General features: G+C 33.7%; 12 protein-coding genes across 12 annotated transcripts; 6 read left to right on the top strand and 6 right to left on the bottom strand.

The window, feature by feature from the left end:
- Nucleotides 1-204: 204 nt before the first annotated feature.
- NAEGRDRAFT_73394 (member of the leucine-rich repeat protein family) lies at nucleotides 205-1,383 on the top strand (the record flags this gene model as incomplete). Its single annotated transcript, XM_002671599.1, has 1 exon — nucleotides 205-1,383. The coding sequence occupies one exon, from the start codon at nucleotides 205-207 to the stop codon at nucleotides 1,381-1,383; it is 1,179 nt and encodes a 392-aa protein (XP_002671645.1).
- Nucleotides 1,384-1,655: 272 nt separating this feature from the next.
- On the top strand, nucleotides 1,656-3,249 carry NAEGRDRAFT_73393 (uncharacterized protein; the record flags this gene model as incomplete). The annotated part of the gene is made up of 2 exons (XM_002671598.1): nucleotides 1,656-2,437; nucleotides 2,490-3,249. 2 exons carry the CDS (start codon nucleotides 1,656-1,658, stop codon nucleotides 3,247-3,249), a joined length of 1,542 nt encoding a protein of 513 aa, XP_002671644.1.
- A 110-nt stretch (nucleotides 3,250-3,359) lies between these two features.
- Nucleotides 3,360-4,229, bottom strand: NAEGRDRAFT_73392 (uncharacterized protein; the record flags this gene model as incomplete). The annotated part of the gene is made up of 1 exon (XM_002671544.1): nucleotides 3,360-4,229. One exon carries the CDS (start codon nucleotides 4,227-4,229, stop codon nucleotides 3,360-3,362), a length of 870 nt encoding a protein of 289 aa, XP_002671590.1.
- A 173-nt stretch (nucleotides 4,230-4,402) lies between these two features.
- NAEGRDRAFT_73391 (uncharacterized protein) lies at nucleotides 4,403-5,179 on the bottom strand (the record flags this gene model as incomplete). Its single annotated transcript, XM_002671543.1, has 1 exon — nucleotides 4,403-5,179. The coding sequence occupies one exon, from the start codon at nucleotides 5,177-5,179 to the stop codon at nucleotides 4,403-4,405; it is 777 nt and encodes a 258-aa protein (XP_002671589.1).
- A 553-nt stretch (nucleotides 5,180-5,732) lies between these two features.
- On the top strand, nucleotides 5,733-7,133 carry NAEGRDRAFT_73390 (uncharacterized protein; the record flags this gene model as incomplete). The annotated part of the gene is made up of 1 exon (XM_002671597.1): nucleotides 5,733-7,133. The coding sequence occupies one exon, from the start codon at nucleotides 5,733-5,735 to the stop codon at nucleotides 7,131-7,133; it is 1,401 nt and encodes a 466-aa protein (XP_002671643.1).
- Nucleotides 7,134-7,675: 542 nt separating this feature from the next.
- On the top strand, nucleotides 7,676-9,679 carry NAEGRDRAFT_73389 (uncharacterized protein; the record flags this gene model as incomplete). The annotated part of the gene is made up of 1 exon (XM_002671596.1): nucleotides 7,676-9,679. The coding sequence occupies one exon, from the start codon at nucleotides 7,676-7,678 to the stop codon at nucleotides 9,677-9,679; it is 2,004 nt and encodes a 667-aa protein (XP_002671642.1).
- Nucleotides 9,680-10,054: 375 nt separating this feature from the next.
- On the top strand, nucleotides 10,055-10,915 carry NAEGRDRAFT_73388 (uncharacterized protein; the record flags this gene model as incomplete). Its single annotated transcript, XM_002671595.1, has 1 exon — nucleotides 10,055-10,915. The coding sequence occupies one exon, from the start codon at nucleotides 10,055-10,057 to the stop codon at nucleotides 10,913-10,915; it is 861 nt and encodes a 286-aa protein (XP_002671641.1).
- A 194-nt stretch (nucleotides 10,916-11,109) lies between these two features.
- Nucleotides 11,110-11,799, bottom strand: NAEGRDRAFT_73387 (uncharacterized protein; the record flags this gene model as incomplete). The annotated part of the gene is made up of 1 exon (XM_002671542.1): nucleotides 11,110-11,799. The coding sequence occupies one exon, from the start codon at nucleotides 11,797-11,799 to the stop codon at nucleotides 11,110-11,112; it is 690 nt and encodes a 229-aa protein (XP_002671588.1).
- A 321-nt stretch (nucleotides 11,800-12,120) lies between these two features.
- Nucleotides 12,121-15,936, bottom strand: NAEGRDRAFT_81485 (uncharacterized protein; the record flags this gene model as incomplete). Its single annotated transcript, XM_002671541.1, has 1 exon — nucleotides 12,121-15,936. One exon carries the CDS (start codon nucleotides 15,934-15,936, stop codon nucleotides 12,133-12,135), a length of 3,804 nt encoding a protein of 1,267 aa, XP_002671587.1. The 3' UTR covers nucleotides 12,121-12,132.
- Nucleotides 15,937-16,163: 227 nt separating this feature from the next.
- On the top strand, nucleotides 16,164-20,212 carry NAEGRDRAFT_59413 (uncharacterized protein; the record flags this gene model as incomplete). Its single annotated transcript, XM_002671594.1, has 4 exons — nucleotides 16,164-16,438; nucleotides 16,492-16,738; nucleotides 17,461-17,662; nucleotides 17,726-20,212. The coding sequence occupies 4 exons, from the start codon at nucleotides 16,164-16,166 to the stop codon at nucleotides 20,179-20,181; spliced, it is 3,180 nt and encodes a 1,059-aa protein (XP_002671640.1). The 3' UTR covers nucleotides 20,182-20,212.
- A 31-nt stretch (nucleotides 20,213-20,243) lies between these two features.
- On the bottom strand, nucleotides 20,244-20,966 carry NAEGRDRAFT_73384 (uncharacterized protein; the record flags this gene model as incomplete). Its single annotated transcript, XM_002671540.1, has 2 exons — nucleotides 20,244-20,428; nucleotides 20,474-20,966. The coding sequence occupies 2 exons, from the start codon at nucleotides 20,964-20,966 to the stop codon at nucleotides 20,244-20,246; spliced, it is 678 nt and encodes a 225-aa protein (XP_002671586.1).
- A 105-nt stretch (nucleotides 20,967-21,071) lies between these two features.
- On the bottom strand, nucleotides 21,072-22,787 carry NAEGRDRAFT_73383 (uncharacterized protein; the record flags this gene model as incomplete). The annotated part of the gene is made up of 1 exon (XM_002671539.1): nucleotides 21,072-22,787. One exon carries the CDS (start codon nucleotides 22,785-22,787, stop codon nucleotides 21,072-21,074), a length of 1,716 nt encoding a protein of 571 aa, XP_002671585.1.
- Nucleotides 22,788-22,901: the final 114 nt, after the last annotated feature.

Below are 22,901 nucleotides of genomic sequence, written 5' to 3'. Positions count from 1 at the left end.
CGCCAAACGTGATAAGGCACGAACCAACTTGTTAGAATGAGTAGTGAAAAAAAAGAGAAATTTATCACGTTAGCTCAAAAACTCAAAGAATGGAAAGATTCAACATGTAAGAATGGCTTGTTGGGAAATAGTTTACAATACAGTATTAAATAAAAGTGTGGAAAATCAAAATTGCACTTTCGAATAGAAAGATTTAAAAGAAAAATGCGCATAAAGACAACAAGCAAATCATCGAGTACATCCTATTCGAAAGTTAAACGAAAATTGAAACACTCTCTGCTCATCTTTTCAGATGATTCAATTTTTGAAATTTTATCATTTCTTGATGTTAAATTTATTCTAAATTGTACTCTAATTTCTAAACAGTGGTTGAATGTCATTTCGGAAAGATCAAGATTTTCTTTAACTTGCAGAAATGATAACAAACTGAAAGGTCAATTACTTCAAAATATTGAAATATTAATAGTGGAGAAACGAAACGAAACTATTTTTGATTGTAAAATATTTTCTGCAATGATGAAGAATCGATTGGTAGATCTTGACATGAAAATGAATAATATTGGTGATATAGGCGTTTCTTATATTAGCAATCTCACAAAATTAACAAAGCTCAATGTTTCGTATAATAGGATTAGTTCAGAAGGAGCCAAATATCTTAGCAAAATGAAACAATTGACATATCTTGACATTTCTCATAATAAGATAGGAGAAGATGGATCCAAATTCATCTGTAATGGAATCAGACAACTTACACATCTCAATATTTATTATAATGAAATCGGTGTTAGAGGAGTTAAATTCATTGGTGCGTTGAAACAATTGACCAGTCTTAATGTTGGTGGAAATCGTATTGGTGATCAAGGCATTGAACATTTAATGAGAATGCATCAATTGGTAGATCTCAATATTAGTAATAATAATATTCGAGTTGAGGGAGCAAAATTAGTGAGTGAAATGACTCAGTTGACCAATCTTAATATTCGTAAAAATATAATTGGGGATGATGGTGCTAAATACATTAGTGAAATGAAACAATTGATTAAGCTTGATATTGGTAAAAATTATCTAAGTAATCGAGGTGCTAAATATATTAGTGAAATGAAATATTTAACAAATCTTGACATTCGTTCGAATAATATTCGTGAGGAAGGAGCTGAATTTATTGGTGAAATGAAACAATTGACCAATCTTAATCTTAATGGAAATTATATTACTGATGAAGGTATTAAACACCTCTGTGGACTATATCAATTAGTTTCTCTTTCAATTTACAATACTGGAATTCAAATGGAAGATGGTGCTAAACTTTTGAGTGAAACAATGAATCATCATCTTAGTTATCTTGTTGTTGAGAAGAAACAATGCAATACATTAGAAAAATGAAATGTTAATGTAGCTGACCTATTGTTTCCTTTATAGTGAAAGTGGCCTTTTATTGTAAACAAGATTCGAATGAATCATTTCTAGCATGCATAATATGTTCCATCAACTTTGTTTGTTCTGACAAGATCTTGTAACGCACTTTCTAGTACAGACTAGTTCGAATGGACCAGAATTGAGCTAAACACCTTTCACCAATCATTAAAAAAAACACGTCAAATAGAATGCTTTGTCGTCTTGTTGTTTGTTTTTTAACAATGATGCTATTTATTGAAATGGTATCAAGTGCTGGCGGTTGGGGAACTGTCAAGAAACCATTTTCTGTAAACTCTCCTTGGAATAGTCAACCAGTCAACCCAAAATTCGCTGCCAATGTAACCATTCCAAGATCCAAATACTATCCAAACATTGATTCTGGATCTCTTTCAGTTGGTATCTTTGAAACTTCTCCAACAGATAAACCAATGACTGTCTATCCAAGTACTAGTTCAGGTATTGCTGATAATGATGTTGGTGGCTATGTCCAAAGCATTACAATTCCTCGTTGGCCAGAGAAGGCACTTCCAGCTACTGGTGGTGATGGACATTGTGATATATATGATACCACTGCAAATATTGTTCACTCATTTTGGCAATTGAAAAAAGTGAATTCGACATGGGTTGCAGTTTTCTATGCATGGACAAAGGTTGATGGAACAGGTTGGGGAGATCCAGCTCACTTTTATCAAGGAGCTAGAGCTGCTGCTGTTCCTCCATCTGGTGGAATTTTAAGAACTCATGAAATAGATGATGGTGATACCATGTTTAGACATGTCTTGGCCATGTCCTTGGATTTTACTGGACTTTCTCCTGATCCACGTTATGTCTTTCCAGCAACACATGCAGATTATGGTGCTGCTTGGTTGAATACTGGTAAAATTCCTGAAGGTGCACTTGTCATGCTTCCTTCAACATTTGACACTTCCAAAATTTTAACAACCAAATTGAAGAAAGTAGCAGAAACATTGAAAGTTTATGGAGCTAGAGTAGTTGATCAAAATGATGGCACTCCTTTTGCGTAAGTAATAACTCAATTGACCAAATTTTGTTGTTTAACCAATTTCACATAGATTATATGCTGAAATTGGATCCAATTATACTTTACATCCAGGTGGTTGGAGTTCAACTGCAGCCACAGATTTGGATAACATTCGAGATGCTTTAAGAATGGTTGAATCTGTTGATGGTTGGTTAAATGGTGATGGTCAACCGGTGACTTTTACAACAAATCAAAATATTGTTTCAATGCGTGGGCCATGGACAAAATTTACAGGAACTGGAAATATTGGAGCATTTGACACTTATAGACAAGCTGTTGTCTTTCCACCAAATAATGTTACCTTCACTAGAACTTACATGGTCAATGCAAATGAAAATGGTTTTAGACAAGTGACTTGGGCAAAACCTATTCCAGGACAAGTGTATAATATGACAGCTGTTACTACAGGTGGAGGTCAAGTGAGATTACTTTTCATTTTGGATTGTAATAATCAGACAAAGACTGGTGGGACTCCTTATTTGAATAATGGTCAATTCAGTGTTTTCACATGGCCAACCAAGTATTGTTATTCACAACTCTTGGCAGGTAGTGGAACAACTCTGAATCTGGAATCATCTTCCTCTTGTACTATTTTCAAGGTTGAAACTCCTTCCACTCCGCAAACCAGTACTTCCTCTAGTGGAATTATTGCAGTCAACTCAACCAATACTCCTCAACCAGGTAAATCTGCAATAATTGGAGAAGAGAAAAATTCTCTAGCAAGTAGACAAGTTGTCCTAGGATTGACATGTCTATTGAGTGTATTACTTTTCCAATTAATTTTATTGTAAACTTGGTAAATAAATGATTAATAGTAAGGTATTAAAAAATTAAATTTGGAAATGCATTGAAAAATCAACATTCTCAGATATTGTAATTGGTAACATCCACTATACTGGGATCACTTATAATAATAAAATCCCATCCTACAGCAACAATACAATATACCATTAATCTTATCATAACACATTCCAAATAAATCGCCCAATAACTCAGTTTCTTTGTAGTACTTTACAACTTGTAATGTATCTCTATTGATTACAGAAAAACTATCATTTTCTGAATCAGTGATAATATATTGGCTAGCAGGACAAAAAGTCACTGAATAGAAAAATCCTTTAACATTTGGGACAGAATATAAAAACCTTAAACTTGGAATTCCTGAACTTTCATCAATGTTGTAAATTTCAATTTGTTTTGCTCCAACAACCATCTCATTTTTGGTTCTCATTGTAATTGAGTTTGCAGTTGTTGTTGCTAGGGATAATTTAAAATCATTTAGCTCACCTCCATTTGAACAATTAAGGATTATCAAATCCGATGAGGTACTATCTAAAATGATGAGATATTTCTTTGATTTTCCATTGTAAAGAGTTATTCCAAAAGGTGATTTAATTGATTTTGGACTAGTATCCCAAATTAATGCAACCTCTGGTTGTTTTTTACTTTGAATAAACAATCCCAAATCAAACTTTTTGACATAAAAACCATCCTCTCTTTCTCCAACAACATAAATATAATCACATTCATCATCAACCACAGCAGCAACAGCATCACTCAATTCAAATATATTAATTAGCTCTCTACTTTTCTGATCAAATATAAACACTTGCGACTCGGAAACAGCAATCAAACGTTTATATCGATAAGATATTTCCATAAAGCCTCCAAAATGTAATTCCTCAAATTTATATATCGGTCCACAAAATTCAAATTTACATGAGAAGGGTTTGTTAGATGGTTTCCGAAGTTTATCCTTGAGTAATTTCATTAATTGATTATTTTGATGATTATTTAATAAATTAAAATCCAAAAGTGATAATACCACCCCAGGAGCTTCGTGATGAGACATTTTTTTGAACTGAAAAAACTAAATGTTTAATTTTGAGATTGTCTTCCAGCTGAGTTCACAAATGAAGACTGCAATATATTTGTGAATTTAAATTACCAAAGTGATGCAATTAAAGCAACAAGAACTACAAGCAAGGAAAATGAATTGGCACTTGCAAAAGAAACTGAAACACTTGTTGAGTATCCAAGAGTTGGATCATGCACCAAAGTGCCATCCCACTTTTCATATTCAACACAAATGGTATTACCAGAATTTCTCAAACCTGCCTTGACACTTGTTCCATTGATTGCCAAAGCACGTGGCTCAATATCGAAATATCCCTTTCCAAATGAAGCACGAGTTGAAGTTGAATTAGCAGCATTGATTCCATTACCAGAATCTCTATCTAACACCTTATAACACAATGACAAGTAAGCAGCCTTATTATTCCAAGTTACTCCAGAAATGACAGTGTCAAACTTGAATGATTTAGAGGTGGAATTGACATGAATACGAAATTGGAAAGTTGGATTTCCACCACTCGATGTAATATTAAAATCAACAGAATTATCAGAATTGGTAACAAATTCACTAAAATCATAATTCAAACTAGCCAATGCAATATTAGTTGAAGGAATTTCATTGTGATCAGAATCGGTCTGAGAAGCTCTAGCAAATTGAACCTTAAATCCTTGAATTCTGCTATCATTAGCAAACGAATAACCAAACTTGGGAACATTCTGATTGCCCTCAATATCAATTGAGAGAGAATCTGTGATCAATGTTCTTTGACCTGCATTTGGTTTGGAAATTTTGATGGCAAAAACTTGAACAGTCATGGCCAGCATGAATAAACATGCAACAAGGAGAGAAGCAGCGAATGGATTCATTTCTTTCAATTTGTTGTTGAGGGATTTTTTTTTGTTGTGTTTTTGAGAGATTCGTTGCATGCTTCCTTAAATGTGTTTTAGAACTGGTTGTTGTTTGAGGAGAAACGGGCAGATATTGGATAAATATGGATATTGGTTATCGTTACTCTGGATTGTGCTGTGTTTGTTTGGGTACTGTCAATTTAATTTCTGACAGTACAGGAGAAGGAACATATGAGAATCATGCATTTTGGGAACCTCCTTAGGTCTTTGTAAAGAACTGTAATTTATTGTAAAATTTGCGTTCGAAGAATTACGTAGCTTGTTCGTATTTGAGAAACTTTGGTTAGATGGTTGAGATTACAATGCGCTTATAACTAAATCAATATTGTAAGAGGACATTAATGTAAAGAATATCTGGGGTTCCCAACTCACCAGCTATGTAACACCATTTTTTTAGGTATGCTTGATTAGGTTACATCTACGTGTATTTGTTACATAGTCGTTTTTAAGAAGCTTCCAGCAAAAAGTACTTTATCTTGTGCTCTAACACTTGTGAAAAAAATAAAAAAAAATGAAAATATTGGGCAGATTAAGACTAGTGAGACTTGTAACATTCGTCAACAATTGCAAGTGTTGTGCACCACAATTTTTCACCTTTAAACAACCTACACCTAGCAAACATTTTCATATGACACGGTACTTGCGAAACTTTGACCAAGGGTCCAACGAAGAAGGAAAAGAAAGCAATTGGAAGAAATTCACAAACATATGGATCACTTGGTCAGGTTCTCTGGCCATTATCTTTTCCGTCTTGAGTGCTTATCAAACTTATAACATTCTTACAGGTATTCATGAAGATAATCAAAACAACGAGTATTTGCCTCTTGAGAAGGAAATTAGATCAAAGCTCGCACAACCATTCATACCAACTACACCAATGATTAATGGTATGAAATTGTTGCCTAAAGCAGGATCAGAAGTACTTGGTGCAATGTTTTCATACGACTGCGTTAATCAGTTGGCATATATCAGTGGTCCATCTAATTCTGGAAAATCAATGTCTGTTGAGAAAGCACTGGAAAATAGAAGAAATGTAATATACATTCCATTGAGAGCGAATATGCCATACCAAAACATTCTTCTTGCACTTGGGATCAGCCAAAGAAGAACAGACGAATCTGACGTTCCAATTGCCAGAATAATGGTTGCCCTGAAAAACATTTTGCAACAACTAAAGAAGGAAGCTAACTATGGTACTCCTGTTTCTATTATTGTTGTAAGTGACTATATAGCCAACGACCCCGATTGTAAAATAATAGCCGGTAACTTACTTCAATTCGTTGAGGAGCAATTGGCCACTGGTGTCCATGTCTCTAGCAACTTTTCCACCTTCACAGATTTAAGGAAATTATCTGGACACACATCTAGACTGAAGAAGTACACGTTTTCTTACACCACCCAAACTGAATTAGAGCAATATCCATTCCTGAGAAATGATGATATCAAGAAATTAGGAGGCCACTTTGGCCAGATTTATAGTGTACTTAAAGAATTGATCCCCATTATGCAAGATCATCACCCTTCTCTGAAATCAAAACCTCATAATGAAATTATTTCCGATATTGTTAATGGTCACATTCAAGTACCAGCTGAAGACATTAAGAAAGTTGTTGATGGAATGATTCGAACAGAAGCTATAGAATTAGCAAACATAATAGGGATAATCTATGATAACGAAGGAGGTGAAATAGTTGACGTCTTGGATCTCATTGCTGGAAATAATTCATTTTTTCCATCAACAGCTCAACATAGGAAAATTTGTTCAAAACTTGTTGAGCAAAATATTCTTGGTCAATCCACAAATGATGAATCACTTTTCACCTGGCACCGTCCAATTATGAAATATGCATATACAGAACTACCTCAGTTGTTCACTATATTTAAGGAACACAAAAATAAAAACAGCAAATGAATTTAAATGGAACTCTGGTACTTGTTTAATACTTTTTCAACAACTTTCTGGTTTCTGGTGTTTGGAGTGTAGGTAAAATCTGCTGGGGTTCCCAACTCACCAGCCATGTAGCACCATTTTAGGTATGCTTGATTTGGTGACATCTACGTGTATTTGTTACATCATATTCAAAATTGTGCAAAACAAATGAAACTTGTTGTTAGTGGTAAACAACACTAATACTTCTTTGGGAAGTGGTACATATCAATAATAAAATGTTGTTAGTGTTGTACTTCTGGTTTGATTGAGTTGGCAACCAGAAGAATATCTAGGTCCATTCATGTACAGTTCACAAATTATTGCTTCTTTGTCAATTTTCTTGGATTATCAACTTGAGAGCTCAATCTCATTGTTGGTGATAGAGAACCAGACCTATTTCCTGTCTGTGAAGCTACTAGGGTTTGAGTGACCTTGCTAAATTGAGGATTGATGAAATCAACAATCTATTGGAAAGGATGAAATTTTCCTAGATGATGAACTTTATTGCCCTGTTTTTAAAAAAAATGTTTCAATTACTTCAAGATATAGACGTTGTTGTGTTACCATTTTCAAAGGAAACTGTTCTCAGCAAGAATAATTTTCATGCCCAATTACTAAAGGAAAAGCTCGGAAGGCGAATGTTACAAGCAAACGACAGGCAATTTGAGTTGGAGAGGGCTTTGTTGTGGTTTTTGGATAAATTAAAGGAAGAAAAATTGGCAACTATCAATAGTTTTCACGGGAATACAATTAATTCTTGTGTGCCCTTCCGATTAGTACTTCTTAAATTGGCTAAATTTGGAAAACCAGGAATAATTAGGAATTTACCTTTCGATTATGATGATAGACAAGTTTTATTGGAATGTGTTAGGAATTGTGGAAGTGAATTTGCTTTTTTACCTGAAAAGTTCAAGGTGGATAGAGAAATAGCTCTTGCAGCTGTTAAATCTAATGCTGATTCGATTGCTAGTTTCATGGTGAATAGTTCTGTATTTAGGAAAGATCCTGAAATTATTGCACATTGTCTAATGGCTAATTGTTCTTTATCTTCTCAAGTATCACCTGAAGCATTGGATGATGAAGCATTTTGTTTGAGTGTGGTTGAGAGAATCTACAAACCCTCTGATATTTACTACGTGTTGCTTCATTCTGTTTCGAATCGTCTTTTGGAAAGTGAACCGTTCATGAAAAGAATCATTTCAAAATTCCCAAAGGCATTGTATGCATTTAAAAAGTTCATAACCCAAGAGGATCTTGTGATTAGTTGTGTGGAAAGAGGATTGGATTGGATCCATCTCAAAAAAGATCTTATTACAAAAGATCTAATCCTAAAGTGCTTACAAAATGTAAGCATTGTTGGTTTATCAGTATTTCAAAAGTATAGAATACCAGTTGAGTTTGAACAAGATAGGGATATAACAATTCAACAATTGAAGATTGGAGGAAAAGTTTGGGATTCTACTATTCATCCAATGTTCAAATTAAGTAATTTCATTTTGAATGATACTACACTATTTGGAGGAGATATCAAACTGATATTAGATGTTTTAAAACATAATGCGGATATTTTCTCATGGTTACCAGATCATGTGCAATCACATCCAGCCCTGAGAGAGTTTAATACTACCCAGAAAAAACAAAGTATTGAACAAGAACCTTCAAGATATGAGAATATTTGGAATAGAGATGAGTTTATTGATTTGTTCAACAAGAGTAGTGATGATGAATTGGAAAGAGAACGACTAGTTTGTCGATGTGGTTATTTATTGAGATTTTGCTCGCCTAAAATTACGGCCAACAAGGAAATTGTAATGAGAGCTTTACAAACATCTCCAATGAGTTTGAAATATACATCTGATGAATTGAAGAAGGATAAAGAGGTGGTATTAGTGGCTATACGAAGGAATATTAGGGCTATCCAATTTGCAAATCTAGAACTGTTAAATGATAAGGATATTTGTAATATTTTAGCAGGTGGCATTGATATTATAGATATTACATTCCCTAACCAATTATTTAACAGATATGTCCAAGTTATCAGAAGATTACTAGTGGATCCTTGCTCTAGTTATTATCCAAACGAGCCAGAGTTTTTGGATTATGATGGAGATGAGAGCTTTTCTGAGGTTGGCCATTTAGGCCTAATATCTGACACAATTACACAAACTAATGAGGTTGACAATGATGATTACTATCTTAACAATAGAGAATTTTACAAATTTGCATTAAGGTACGATGGAACATTGTTACAATATGCACCAGAGGAAATTAGAAATGATGAACAAATGATTTGCCTTGCTGTCTCTACAAGGAGGTCTGCTTTCAATTATGCAACAGAGGAGAGGAAACAAGACCTACTCACATTTATGAGAGCTACCAAGTCAATGAGTTTCTATTGTGATTCTGGAGAGCATGAACATTATTACAGTTGGAGCTCAATTGGTCCTCCATGTTTACCCTCAGATCACTTTCAATCTACTATTTTTGATACTTATTACTACCTTAACCAAGACAATCCTTTTTTGTAATCAATGGAGATTAGTTTCAAAAATTGATAAGACAATATCATATCTACCTAACCTCCCAGTCTCTAATGTGTCAAGTTGCGTGTTTACAAAGTTTGACATTTGAATTTGTTAAAAAAAATGTCTTCACCCCACTTTTATGATGTTGTTGGCGTGTCGGAAGAACTGTTGAGAGGGATTTATAGTTTTGGATTGGAGGAAATGTCATCAGCTCAACAATACATTCTCCATTCCAAACTTGAAAAGGCAATCATTCAACAGTGGAATTCCGGATCTGGCAAGACAATTGGTTTGGTGATTAAAGTGGTCATGGAAATTGATTTTCAATCTAAACATTCACTGCAAGGATTAATTCTTGCTCCAACAGAATATTTAGCAATGTATATATTTAACATTCTGAATTATATTTCTGAATATTGTGCAAATAATAGAAAGGTCACTGAAATTTCCATGTGTCCAACAGATCAAACAAGAATTTTAGTGACCACTCCACAATTAGCTCTACATCATAATATTGATGTTTCTAATTTGAATATTTTAGCTGTTGATGAAATGAATTTAATGTTGGAATTTGGATCTGATTGTAGGAAGTGTATCAAATCAATTTTCAAACAATTACCAGATAAAACCAGAATAATCTGTACTGGATGTGAAATGCCTCCTCCTGAATGTTATATTCATGATAATCATTTGAAAAATGCAACAATAGAACAAAGTAGAAAGGAATTGAATGAATTAATTATTGAGACATTTGTCTATTGTCCAAAACCAAATCAGAAACTCGACTTGTTGAAACAGTCCCTCTTCAATATCTCCGATTTTTGCATCTTTTTCTGCAATTCACATAACAGAGTAGCTCAATCATTCAATTCCCTGAAGGAGATTTATCCAACTCTCCAAATTGCTCCACAACAATATGATGTTTTAAAAGAGAGATTTCACTCCTTCACTCGGTCAACAATACACCTCATTGGAACTGAAGAGGATTGGTTAGGAATTGATGTTCCTTGGTGTAATTGTATTGTACATTTTGATGTGGTGTGTGATGAGACTAAAAGTCGATTGAGAAGTGGACGATGTGCCAGATTTACGAGAAGTGGAAGAGTACTCTATCTTCCCTCAACATTGGAAGAGTTGGATTTTGTTTCAGGATTGATTCTTGGATCAGCTAATTGTAAATATCAACGAATCATGATGAGTAATGTGCTCTATTTGGATGTTGAGTTTTTGTTTTGTTAATTTGCTTATTATTACATTTTTTTAATTAATTAATTAATTTATTTTTTGTTATTTTTATTTTAAATTAAACATGATATTTCCAATAATGGAATATTTGGGGGGTAATTTATTAACCAAGTCAGTATGTGACAATGTAGTTAAAATATAATTTTTATCGTTCCTCTTTCTAATCAAATTATACATTTATTACAGAACTAAGGTAACATAAAACAAAGGTCAACATTCTTCAAACCATTTCCAATATAGAAACCTCCATAGAATGGGGTTTGAATTTTGTGATAAAAGACGTAGCCAGGCCACAAAAGACTTCTTCCAACTACAGTATTAATAATTTCCTCATATTGGACGCTCCAACAACCGTATGGTATGTCATCATCAACTGGATCAGCAAAATCAAGAGACTTGTCAATATATTGTTGAGCAACTATATTTTCCCATGTTTTGTGGATTGGTGTTCTGAGGTGGACAAAGTTATAGAGCTTTGATGCTTGATACTTATCCATTCCAAAGAATGTTTGATTTTTTACAATTACCTGCTCGTCATCCTTCTTGACAACAAAAGCACCCCTTGGTACAACACTTCCGTCTTGGTCAATCATTTTTACAGCCCATGTTAATCTCTTTTCTTCAGTTATAGTGAATAACTCTTCCTTTGGTTTTGTCTTCTTTTCATCATCAGCTTTTTCATCATTTTTGTCTTCATTATCCTCATCATCATCCTTAGGTTCCTTTGGCTCAACTGGAACTTCTTGTTTGTCAGTGACTTCTTCGGAAGACTCTTCCTTTGGTTTTGGGAATAAATAGGTGTGAGTTGGGATACCCATGAACAGTGTTCGGATTGATTCTATGCAGGAAACCTCATATTCAGTCAAGTCAAAAGTCATTTGATTCCAACTAATTCCTCCATCGATCGAGTAAAATCTTATTCTTTCATCCATCATTGATCCACGATATCCTTCGGCAATATGATAATCTTGTTCTACACCTTGAATCTTTCCCCAGAATTGTACAGTATGGAAATGGTTATTTTCTTGGAGAATAAGCAAACTGCTTTGAAGGGCAGTCTTCTCTTCCAGATTCAAACAATATCCGTTTAATGAGAGAAATTGAGAATGAAAGGCAAGTTCGTTTTGTTCCATTTTTTTTGTAGGTTGTTTTAAAAATTGTAGTTTAAATTTGGCGCCAAATAATAAACAGTTAGTGGTGAGAATGAAAATTTATTCAATAATATTTAGATAATCTACAATATCATCATCATCAGAATCAGTGGCAATCAGATAGTGGTGATGATGAATGAGAATTTTCCTCTCCTGTGGTGTCAAACTTGAATGAAGAATTGGAGAAACAATGTTTGTACTAAGGGCTGGTGATATATTGCTCTGAACAATTTTTGAATTAGTGATATTGGATTTGGTTATAAATTTGGGATGTTTGTGAGATTGTAGTTTTGATTTGATTCGCCACAAATTAAAGCACTTTGCTACTAGATTTGATGCATTGGCGTGGACTGCCTTGGCTAGCATAAGTCGTTTCTCCTTTTCCTTCTTTACAAAAAATGTCCAAGAATCGATTCCCTTAATGAGAAGCTTGTAATAAACAATATTCACAGTCTTGGCAAAAAAGAATGGTGAGTTTGGTCTCGCATTCAAGAATCTATCGAGCGAGAGTGGTGATTCTAGTGATGATTGAACTAATTTCTTGTGATAGAACAAGTCAGCCTTTTCTCTCTTTCGCCTCTTATCTCGTATGGTATTTACATTGATTAATAGTCCTATTAAAACTTTCCTCATCAGAGATTCTTTGTAATATTGATTAGCTCTTATCAATTGAACATGTTCTATTCTTTGTTGGACAATGTATTCCTTGATGGACCCCATTGATTTCTGAGCCAGTTTTCTTTCGTGGAACCTTTCAGCAAGACTATTTAACGAGCTCATTTCATTCTTTTCTCTGAGTGCAGCTTTCCATCTTTGAAAAATGTTTTTTTTAAATTTGTGCTTTGGTTCCTCGGTTGATTTAGCAGCGAATATTCTCCAATTTTCAAAAGCCTTTCTCAAAATAAATATATCAACAAAGTTTGTTTCAAGGGTATACTCTCTCCATGATTTGATTATTTTCTTCTTTATCACTTGATTATAGTGATTGAGTGCAATAGCTGTCTTTTCTTTCTCCTCCTGTGACTGTTCCAATTTCTTTTGTTCTTCTCCAATGGCTTGTTTGATTTTCCACAACTGGAAGAATTTTTGCTTGAGAGCATCATCATAAAATTTCTTAGATTTGATAAACATGAAGTATTGATTTTTCCTAGAGATCTTGACTTCCTTATTCTTTTTCAATTGTTTAAGAACATATTTGGCTAAAGATTTCTTATTTTCTAAAACAGTGGTTTTGGCCTTCATTCTGTTGGCTCCGTCAGTGAGAACTTTTCTTAACAGTTGTCTCTTTTTTGCTTTTTCTCTCCAAGCTGTTAACAGTTTGAACTTTAAAGTCATTTGATATTGTTCTGCAACTGCCAGTTCAAACTTTTCTTCACTTTTTCTCAAGAACAACATCAACTTCCAACGTTTGAAATAACGCTCCTTTGATTTGACAAGCCATTGCTTACATAGATCATTCAAATGAGGATTGTAATCTACAAGACAAGTTGTTTTCAAAGCTTGGAATGCCTTTCTTGCTAATGTTATATTGTAGTATTCTGAGGCAATACTATCTTTTTCATGGCTGACTAGTTCTGTGGTTTCTCTCCACTTGTTGAAGTATTTAACAATCATTGTAGCATTTGAATTGTCCTGTATTTGCAGACTCTTTTCGTAAATATCATCTCTATTTTCTCTTAGTACGTACAAGACCTTTCGCTTTGTCACGTCACTATAGAATTGGTCCGCTCTGTTTTTAAGTATCTTATCACACGCTTTTTCACTCCACTGTTGAAATATTTTCTTTTTGAGTCTGATATCATATACTTGTTCAGTAAGGTTTGGAATTGATGCTTTTTGAAAAGAAGATTTTGAGTAGAGAGGTGGTTCGTACTGCTCCTCTGGTGGACCATCCCAAACTGGTCTGCTGTCGTGCTTTTTCAAATAGTTAAAGTGCTTAAATCTTTGATCGTATTCTTCAATTTTGTAAATAGTACTCAGATCAATTGGTTTTTTGGTAAAGTATTCAATGTATCTAAGTTTTGGAGTGTGCTCGAATTTAGAAACTAGGGATTTCTTTTCTCTATAAAGTTGAATCAAGTGCTTGGTTATTTTGGTTCTGAAATTGAGACGTATTTTGTAAGACATGTAGGACTCAATCTCATATTCAGATTTGAACCTGTCCAACTCATCAAAGGAATCTGAAACAGCAAACCTCATGAGACCTTGTTTCAAATACTTTGTTTTTTCAGATTGATGCCTCCAACCAAAGAACCCCTTTCCAAGAATCTGCCTATCCCTCCACATAAAAGAAAGCTCCTTTGCACACCGTTTAAGAATCATACTATTCAAGACGAAAGCTATACTATTGAAAGCCTTACGTTGGAGGTTATTGTAGTAATGAATCATAGCTACCTCATCCTTTTCCTTCTCTGTAACAGAAGATTTTGTACTTTCTTTCCATTTAGCAAAGAGGCTTACTTTTCTTCTATGAGTTATGTAGTTGTCAAATCTTTGTTGTTGTTGCCTCAAATCTTGTTGCTTTTTAGTAAAGTTTTTGAAGGCGTAAAAAGTATTCCTAGCACAGTTTTCCAACATTTCATCATTCAATTTTGTCAGCAATATATCCCTAGATTTTTGTATTTCTTTCTCAATTTTTAAATAAATTAAAAACAGTTTGGCCAGACAGGTCGATATTTCTCCCTCATAAATAGTTACTTGATAGCAAGTATTGGAATAATTAGCATTAAGGGCATTTAAAAACATTTTAAGCTTCTCTTCAGCTTTTGGAGTATTCTTCACAAGTTTTAGTCTATTTGTTTCCTTCAGTCTTTGTTTTCTGAAAAGTTCATCCTTCTCGTATTCTTTTTCTATTTTTCTTTTAAGGTCACTAATTCGCTTTTTAAGATCTCCTATTTTTGGATTTTTCATTAATTCTACCCTTTCAAATTCCAAATTTCTTTTGATTTCTTGAAGTCTTTTGCTTCGTAATTTTTTTACTTTATCCTTAATGTAGTTCAAGTCATGAACCGTATCATTTTCATTGTTACTGGTTATTCCAATATTTAGTGTTTTCTCGAATATTATTTGTCTTTGATTTAATGGTTCTGATCCGTATACAGATGTAATGTGATTGTACATGGATTGAATTTGCCTAGAGGCATCTGCCAAAGTTAAGTTAGAAATATTGGGTGATACTGTTTGTTTGGGGAGTGAATAGTTATGAAATAATTCATTTTCAAAAGATGGTGTCTCTCGGCTAGTGTTTTGTAATGGTGCCTGATCGTCTGCATTGGAAGGATATCCACAGAATAAGGAAGAAGGGGAAATATTTAAATTACTAGGTCTTGGCTCATCATCGTCTAGGGTCATGTTTGTAATTTTGGTTGGCGTCACATTGGTTTCCACTCTATTAGATTTGATAGAGGACAGAAGATAGTGTACCTTTCCAAACAAATTTTCATCAGACAATTTTCCAAATTCATCTTCACTCACTAGTGATGTTTGTTCAGCTTTATCAATAACATTTCTCCTGTTTTGTTGATGGTGCATGAAAATTACTTTCTTGTGAAGCTCTGTCTTTGCGTTTACTGCTTCAGAGTTTGTCAAATCCGAAAGAGTATTGTGGGCATCCTCTGAATTGTGTTCTGTAAATCTAACTTTACGATTATCATCATCCTCTTCTTGTTGTTGTTGAACTGATTCATTTACCATTCCATCAGGAAAGCATTTCCTGCAAACACCGTCCTCATCAGCAATTTCCTCCACAAATTGTTGTTGATTTTGTTTTTTTGATGAGATTCGCTTTTCTTCCTTTATCCACCGAATAAGTGATGGATGGTTGAGTTTTTTTCGTTCTTTGTTGATTGCACAATATGATGACATTGTTATGCTCTGAATAATATTAATTAGTTGTCCTCAATACAATCACTGAATTCTTTAAAATATTAATTTGATGATAAAGATCCTAGATGTTGTGCATTTGTTTTTAGAGTTGAAAAATAAATGTAACAATTTGGCGCGAAAAACAAAATTGGCGCCAAGACAAAATCAGGATTGTCTTTGTTTTTGCTTATTGTTAATTTTCAATAATACGCTGTCAATAAAGAAAAATGGAGCAAAAGGTTAAAGGACTCTTGGATCAAATCAACAAAGATCATCAATTGGTGGAATTTTCACAACAAAAACCATCGGAAATTAAACAACGATTATTAATTGGAATTTTTGGAACACCTGGTTCAGGGAAGACAAGTGTTTGTCAGGATATGAAAAAGTATTTGACTGAAGAGTTGAAGATTAATTGTCAGGTCGTTCCTATGGATGGATTTCATTATTATAGGAGGGAATTGGATATGATGGAAGATCCTAAACATGCTCACAGTAGAAGGTAAATATTAATTATTTAATTATTAATTTAATAATTAATATTTAATTTAATAGAGGAGCTCCATTTACTTTTAATGATTTGGCTTTTAAAAACTTATTGGAAAATATTAAACATTCACCTAATCAGAAAGTGAGTGCTCCTTCCTTTGATCATGGTGTTGGAGATCCCATTGAAGATGATATTCATGTAGAAGCCAATCAATCAATTATAATTGTGGAAGGAAATTATTTGGCAACTTGGCCAAATGTCACACCATTGTTTGACATTTTGATTTATATCCATACTCAAACTAAGGAAGAGGTAGGTAATTTAATGTCAATCTCAAATCTCATATTGAATTAAGGCAATGGAAAGAGTTGTCAAGAGACATATCGGAACTGGAAATACTGAAGAATTGGCAAGACATAGAGTTGCAACCAATGATGGACCTAATGGCGATGGTATTATTTCTGATTTTAACAAATTGAAGAATGAAAAGGACTTTAAATTCCTCTACACACTGTTATCAGAGCAGGATTCTAGATATTGAATTTAAAATATTGTAAAAAAATGCAAGAATTAAATAGACGAAATACTAGTACATCATTGAAAGATTCTTCTTCCAAATCAGCACCATTAGCCAGAGAAAAACATGCAGATGCTGATTCATCATCTTCGGAAGCTTATGATAAATGGTTGAATATTGCTGTAGGTACAAGTTGAACAAAATTACTAATTAACTATTGGACTTCGGAACAAGACCACAGTGATAATTATCTTATTTGTTCTAGGAATAATGGCTTTTTATTATTACATGTATCGAATTTCATCCATTCTCACCTCACCAAAGCAATAATAACAAATTTAAATTACTAAAATTAGGTTGATGGGGTTTGATATCAACGTAACGATAACTGTATTACTCGTTCCCGCCAAAAGTTTTGAATTTTAATTTACGTAAAGTAAAAAAAATGTTACTCTCATCAGGCAAGAATGTTAGTGTAGAGGGATTGTTGGACACTATCAGGACATTGTGTTTGCAGAAAAGACTAAGAATTAATGAGTTTTTTATTGACTTTGATAAATTGAGATCAGGATTTGTATCAATCCCTCAATTTAGAAGATGTTTGAGTTCTTTCGGAATGGAATTAAAGGATGCTGATTTTGATAAACTTGTTTCGAGGTTTATTGATTCGAGCGTCAATAAGGTGAATTATATTCAATTTGCTACTGAAATCGATAAAGGTATGTTGATCCAATAACATGTACATCTTTAATAACACCATTTAATAGTATTTACCCTCAAAGGAATGGAAAAAGATCCTAAATTGGAAACTCTCAACTCTACAGAATTATTAAAATCACAGAAACCACAACTCTCAGCCACTGAAGAATTAAATATTCTATACGAAAAATTGAGATGGGAAGCCAAAACTCAAGGCCATATTATTAAGAATTACTTCAAGGACTTTGATCCTCTTAATCATGGAGCTGTTACTAGATCTCAATTTTTGCAATGTATTCCTTTCAGAAACCTGAATGCTGAAGAATTGCACTTGATTCTTGATAGATATGTAGATGAAAAAGGGGATATCAATTATCTCCGATTCCATGAAGAAATTGAAAATGAAATTAAAATAGATGACTATCCTGATTATAGATTCGAAAGAGCAACCCCTTCAATTGAGGAACAAGTCGATGAAATTGAAAAGGAAATCAAAAAGGCTTTGATCAAATATAGAATTAAATTGGATGAATCTTTCCGTGATTTTGACAGATTAAGAACTGGCTTTATCACTAAAGCTCAATTCATGTCCACACTAGGTGCCATAAAGTTCCACAAAATGGCTTTCAATCAAACACAGCTCGACATGTTGGCTGAAAAGTACAGAACTGAAGATCATCACTCCGAGTCCAGAGTATCATATCAAGAGTTCTTGAATAATGTTTACTCTGTTTTCAATGATAAGGGATTGGAAAAATTTCCAACTAAGAAATTCCATCAACAAAACAATATTGTCAAGCTTAATAGAAAGAATTTAGAGAGCGAAAAGGAAGAAAAATGTAACGATGTTATTAACAAGGTCAGTGAGATTGTAAGCAACAGAAGAGTTTTCATGAAACCATTCTTCCAAGATTTTGATAAAACAAAGAAGGGTACCTACTCCACCGATCACGTTACAAGGGCCAGATTCGAGAGAGCCCTTCACATGTCTGGTATCAATTTAACTCAAGATGAATATACTATTCTTGAAGAAAAATATGACGATCTTGGTAAGGGAGATGTAAACTACAAAATGTTCCTCGAGGATGTTGATGAAATTTTGCAAAATAGTAACTTTAATACTCGTGACTATGATGTTAAACTTATTGGTAATCTCCCAAAGAAGGAGAGAGGTCCAAAGGGAGAAAAGGAGCTAGATGAATTACTTGAGGATATTTCGTTCAAGTCCCTTGTTAATAGAATAAGATTGGAAGAGTTTATGAGAGATTTTGACCCTCTTAGAAGTCATGAAATTACAGAGAAACAATTCAGAAGTGCTTTAAATATGGGAGGTATTGATATGACAGATAAGGAGAACGAACAACTCATTTCAGAATTTAAGAGTCCAACGAAGAAAGGATTTGTTAACTATAGAAAGTTTTGTGACACAATTAACAGTGTAATTACTGAAAAGAATTTAGAAAAGGTTCCAACCAAAGAATTGGTTTCTCCTCTCGATTTTACTTTAAATTCCATGCAAAAACGTGGTCCACAAAAAGCATACACACCAATGGAGGACAAGCTCGATGAGTTACTTGGCAAACTTCAATATGCAGTGAAGACAAGAGGTATTGCTATGAAAGTAAATTTCGAAGATTTTGATAAGTTAAGAAGAGGAAAAATAAGCGAAACACAGTTTATACAGTGTCTTGATAAGCTTTTTAATTTCCTCACCCAAGAAGACTACAGGTTACTTCAAAATGCCTATTTTGAACCAACTTCAGGCTATGTAAACTATTTCAAGTTTATTCAAGATGTCGATAAGAATGAACGTGTTGACAGAACCCATCAATCTGTCTATGTAAAGGAATTAGAGTTGGCCGTTTCTCAAAACTTTATTAACCCTGATGTGCCAAAACAAATTCCTACAGAGATATCAAATGTTATCTATAAGGCCACGTCTGATATTGTTAAGAGTAGAACCAGATTGAAAGAATTCTTTGCTGATTTTGATAAATTGAGACACAATGTCGTTCCAAAGGCAAAGTTTAGAACTGCTCTTAGCATGGCTAAATTGAATCTTTCAGAACAAGAAATTCAATTGTTGGAAGATTATTACAAGGTTGATGCTCACCCAGATTTGATAAGTTATACATCACTTTGTGAAGAAGTTGATAGAGCTTTTGTTGAAAATAGACTTGAAAAATTCCCAACAAAGACTGCAGAATCATTCCAAGCTCGTCCAAGCTATCCTCTTAAATCTCATATTCCAGAAATCTCAAACGAAGTAGATGGTAATGAATTGAATGCAATCCTTAAAAAGGTTGCCACTAAGGCTGCTGTTATGCAACAAATTTTAACTGCCTACTTCCAAGACTATGACAAGCTGAGAAAACTTCGTGTTACCAAAACTCAATTTGCTTCTATTCTCGATTTCTTAAAGTTCCACTTGAATGACAAGGAACTCAGAGTGTTACAAAAGCATTACGAAGATGAAAGAGGCGATATTGATTACCACACATTCTGTAAGGAAATTGATGCTGTTGTCCTCACTTTGTAAATACTGATAAATAAACCTTAAAACTATTTCTAATTTATACAATGATGAATGTGGCGAATTTATTAGAATCCAATGTGGCTAACTCCTGTAATCATAATAATAGATCCAAAAATGAATGAAATCACATAGAGGAATGTTAATCCAGCAGATGTATCCTTTTCCACAACTTCTTTCCAATAATAATTAACAACAATATCGTTATTGATTGTTGATGGACGGTTAGAGGCTTCATCTTCTTCATCATAATCTAATTAATCAATTAATCAATTATGAAAATACTACAAATACATACATTCCAAAGAGTGTTTAATTTCCAAAATAGTATCTCCATGATAAAGGAACATAAAATCAATTTGCTTCAAAAAGTGATAACTGTTCTTGCTAGTAACCTCATCGGGAGTACCCTTTGAAAAGAGTGTGATCCAAGGAGTTTCAAAATTAGGGTGATGGAAAGCAAATGAAAGCTTTAAATCATCCTTTGATTGAGCAATTAATTCCTCATAATATTTATCGGTACCAGCTGGAGACTTTGGTGTTTCAAGGAAGGCTTCTAAAATAGCAGCAACACCAGTGATTGTGATCTTTTTTGGAATTCCATATCTTGGAGCATCTCCATATGGCACCTCACTCCATTCAGTTCTCTTCTCATTAAATTGTATCTTTTTTAACATTGGAATGGCGTCTCCGATTTTATGTCCATTCAATGATGTAATTAATAAATTAATACTAATGATCAACAATAAACAGATCGGAACAAATTTTCTTATCGATGATGATGGAAGCATTTTTTTTAATATTATTATTTTTATTGTGTGACGATGAAATAATATTAAATGTGAGGTGGATTAAATTTAATATTTTAATAAATTAATAAAAATCAAGTAAATTGTTTAAGCATCACCAAAACCAGCATTTCTATCAGTAAGCTCAGCAATAATACTAGACTTTTGAACTTGACCAATTAAACGACCTCTCCAAACAACGAACACGTCATCCAAATTCAATTTGGAGAAGAGTAAGTGAGCTAAAACGAGAGGTGTATCTTCAGAAATGGTAATTGGACAAGTATTCTTTTCAATTTCAATTTCTGTATCATAGTCAGGATTGCCTTCAAGAGTTGGTTTCATAGTATTGTAATAATCTTGTAATTTCTTAGTATTGACACAACCAACAAGAAGTAAATCACTCTTATTATTAACAATTGGAATAGTCTTGGCCAAATCTGGCTTTTCCAAAAATTCTCCAATCTTTCTCAAGCTTGCCTTTTCTTCCAAAATTGGCAAACTATCAACATATTGCATGACGTATTTAACTCTAATATCGTCAGAGTCAGTTGTTGATTCAAGGACAGCTGGCCATTTTCTAAACTTGATAACAAAGTCATAGGCACTGTAAGACAACCATCTGGAAATAACAACTCCAATATAGGATGCTCCCAATGCAGGTAAGTGAACACCATGACCTGTTAATTCTAGCAGAATAAATACAGAACTGAAGGCCTGCGTTTGTGAACTAGTCAAAGCAGCAGCAGCAACAAGACCATAACTGGCTGGAACAATCGGATGGTTTGGACTAAAACCATCAGGTAAAATAAAGGCAAGACCTTCACCTACAAGTCTACCAAATGAAGCTCCAATAATCAACAATTGCAAATATGAACCACCAGAAACAGGCAAAACTGTTGTAAGAATTGCCAAAATGTATCTGACAGTAATAAATATAGAAATTGTAATAAATACTTCTGAAATATTTCCTTGAATCCATTCTCCCTTAGCGCCATTCACTGTTGTTAAAGGTTTTGCCATTAATAATTCTTCGAAAATAGGCACACCACCAATACTCATATATTTACCAATCATTTGAGGGAATGAAAGGAAACTAGTAACGAGAGTAATAATAATTGTGAAAATAATTCTGTTTTCTGTTAAAATTACCAATTTGTTAGTGGCATACTTGGCAAACTTGAAAGGTCCAAGATGCAATTTACCATATTTATCTCTCAAAACAAGCAATTGTTCATTGACAAAGACTACTGCAATACCAACAAAAGACATTACAATGGCAACAAAAAGCATGAAAAATAATTCTGGAAGAGTGAAAGATGGAGGAACAATCTTAACATTCCATGTCAAGAATGGTTTGATATTCAAATTGACAGCACTGTGCAATAAACGAGAAGTCATGCAGGCAATAAAAGCTGCATAAAAACTCTTGAAATAGTTTCTCAAAGAATAATAGGTACCAACTAACTCTGCTCCAAACAATACACCTCCCACGACAGCACCATCGTTAGCTGCACAACCGACAGCAATACCACATACAATCATTTCTTGTTTCAGAGTTTTGGTTTTTCTTATGGACTCGAATAATCTAAATTTCAGTAAATTCTTAGCAGCACAAGTGACAATGTGAATGGAAGGACCCATTTTACCGATATATAAACCAGCTGTAAGGACTGCAGGTAATGATAAATATTTCACAATCATTGTCTTCATACTTAGAACATCCTTTAAACCTCTGACACCATTCAAAATAGCTTTAATACCTGCCAAACCAGATCCTTCAGCAGATGGAGCAACTAGAGCAGTCAACACAAGTGCAAACATTATAAAACATAAATTATAAGTAACCCAGATAAACAATCTCAAATAAAAGTATTCCTCAGGATCGAATAAATTAATCAATGTTTTTTACCCAACACTAAATACCTAACAATAATT

This window comes from Naegleria gruberi (genome assembly GCF_000004985.1).
Source record: "Naegleria gruberi genomic scaffold NAEGRscaffold_60, whole genome shotgun sequence".
In the NCBI taxonomy this organism is placed as follows: domain Eukaryota; phylum Heterolobosea; class Eutetramitea; order Acrasida; family Naegleriidae; genus Naegleria; species Naegleria gruberi.
The sequence above is the reverse complement of the archived record's forward strand: the minus strand, read 5'-3'. Positions and strand labels throughout refer to the sequence as shown.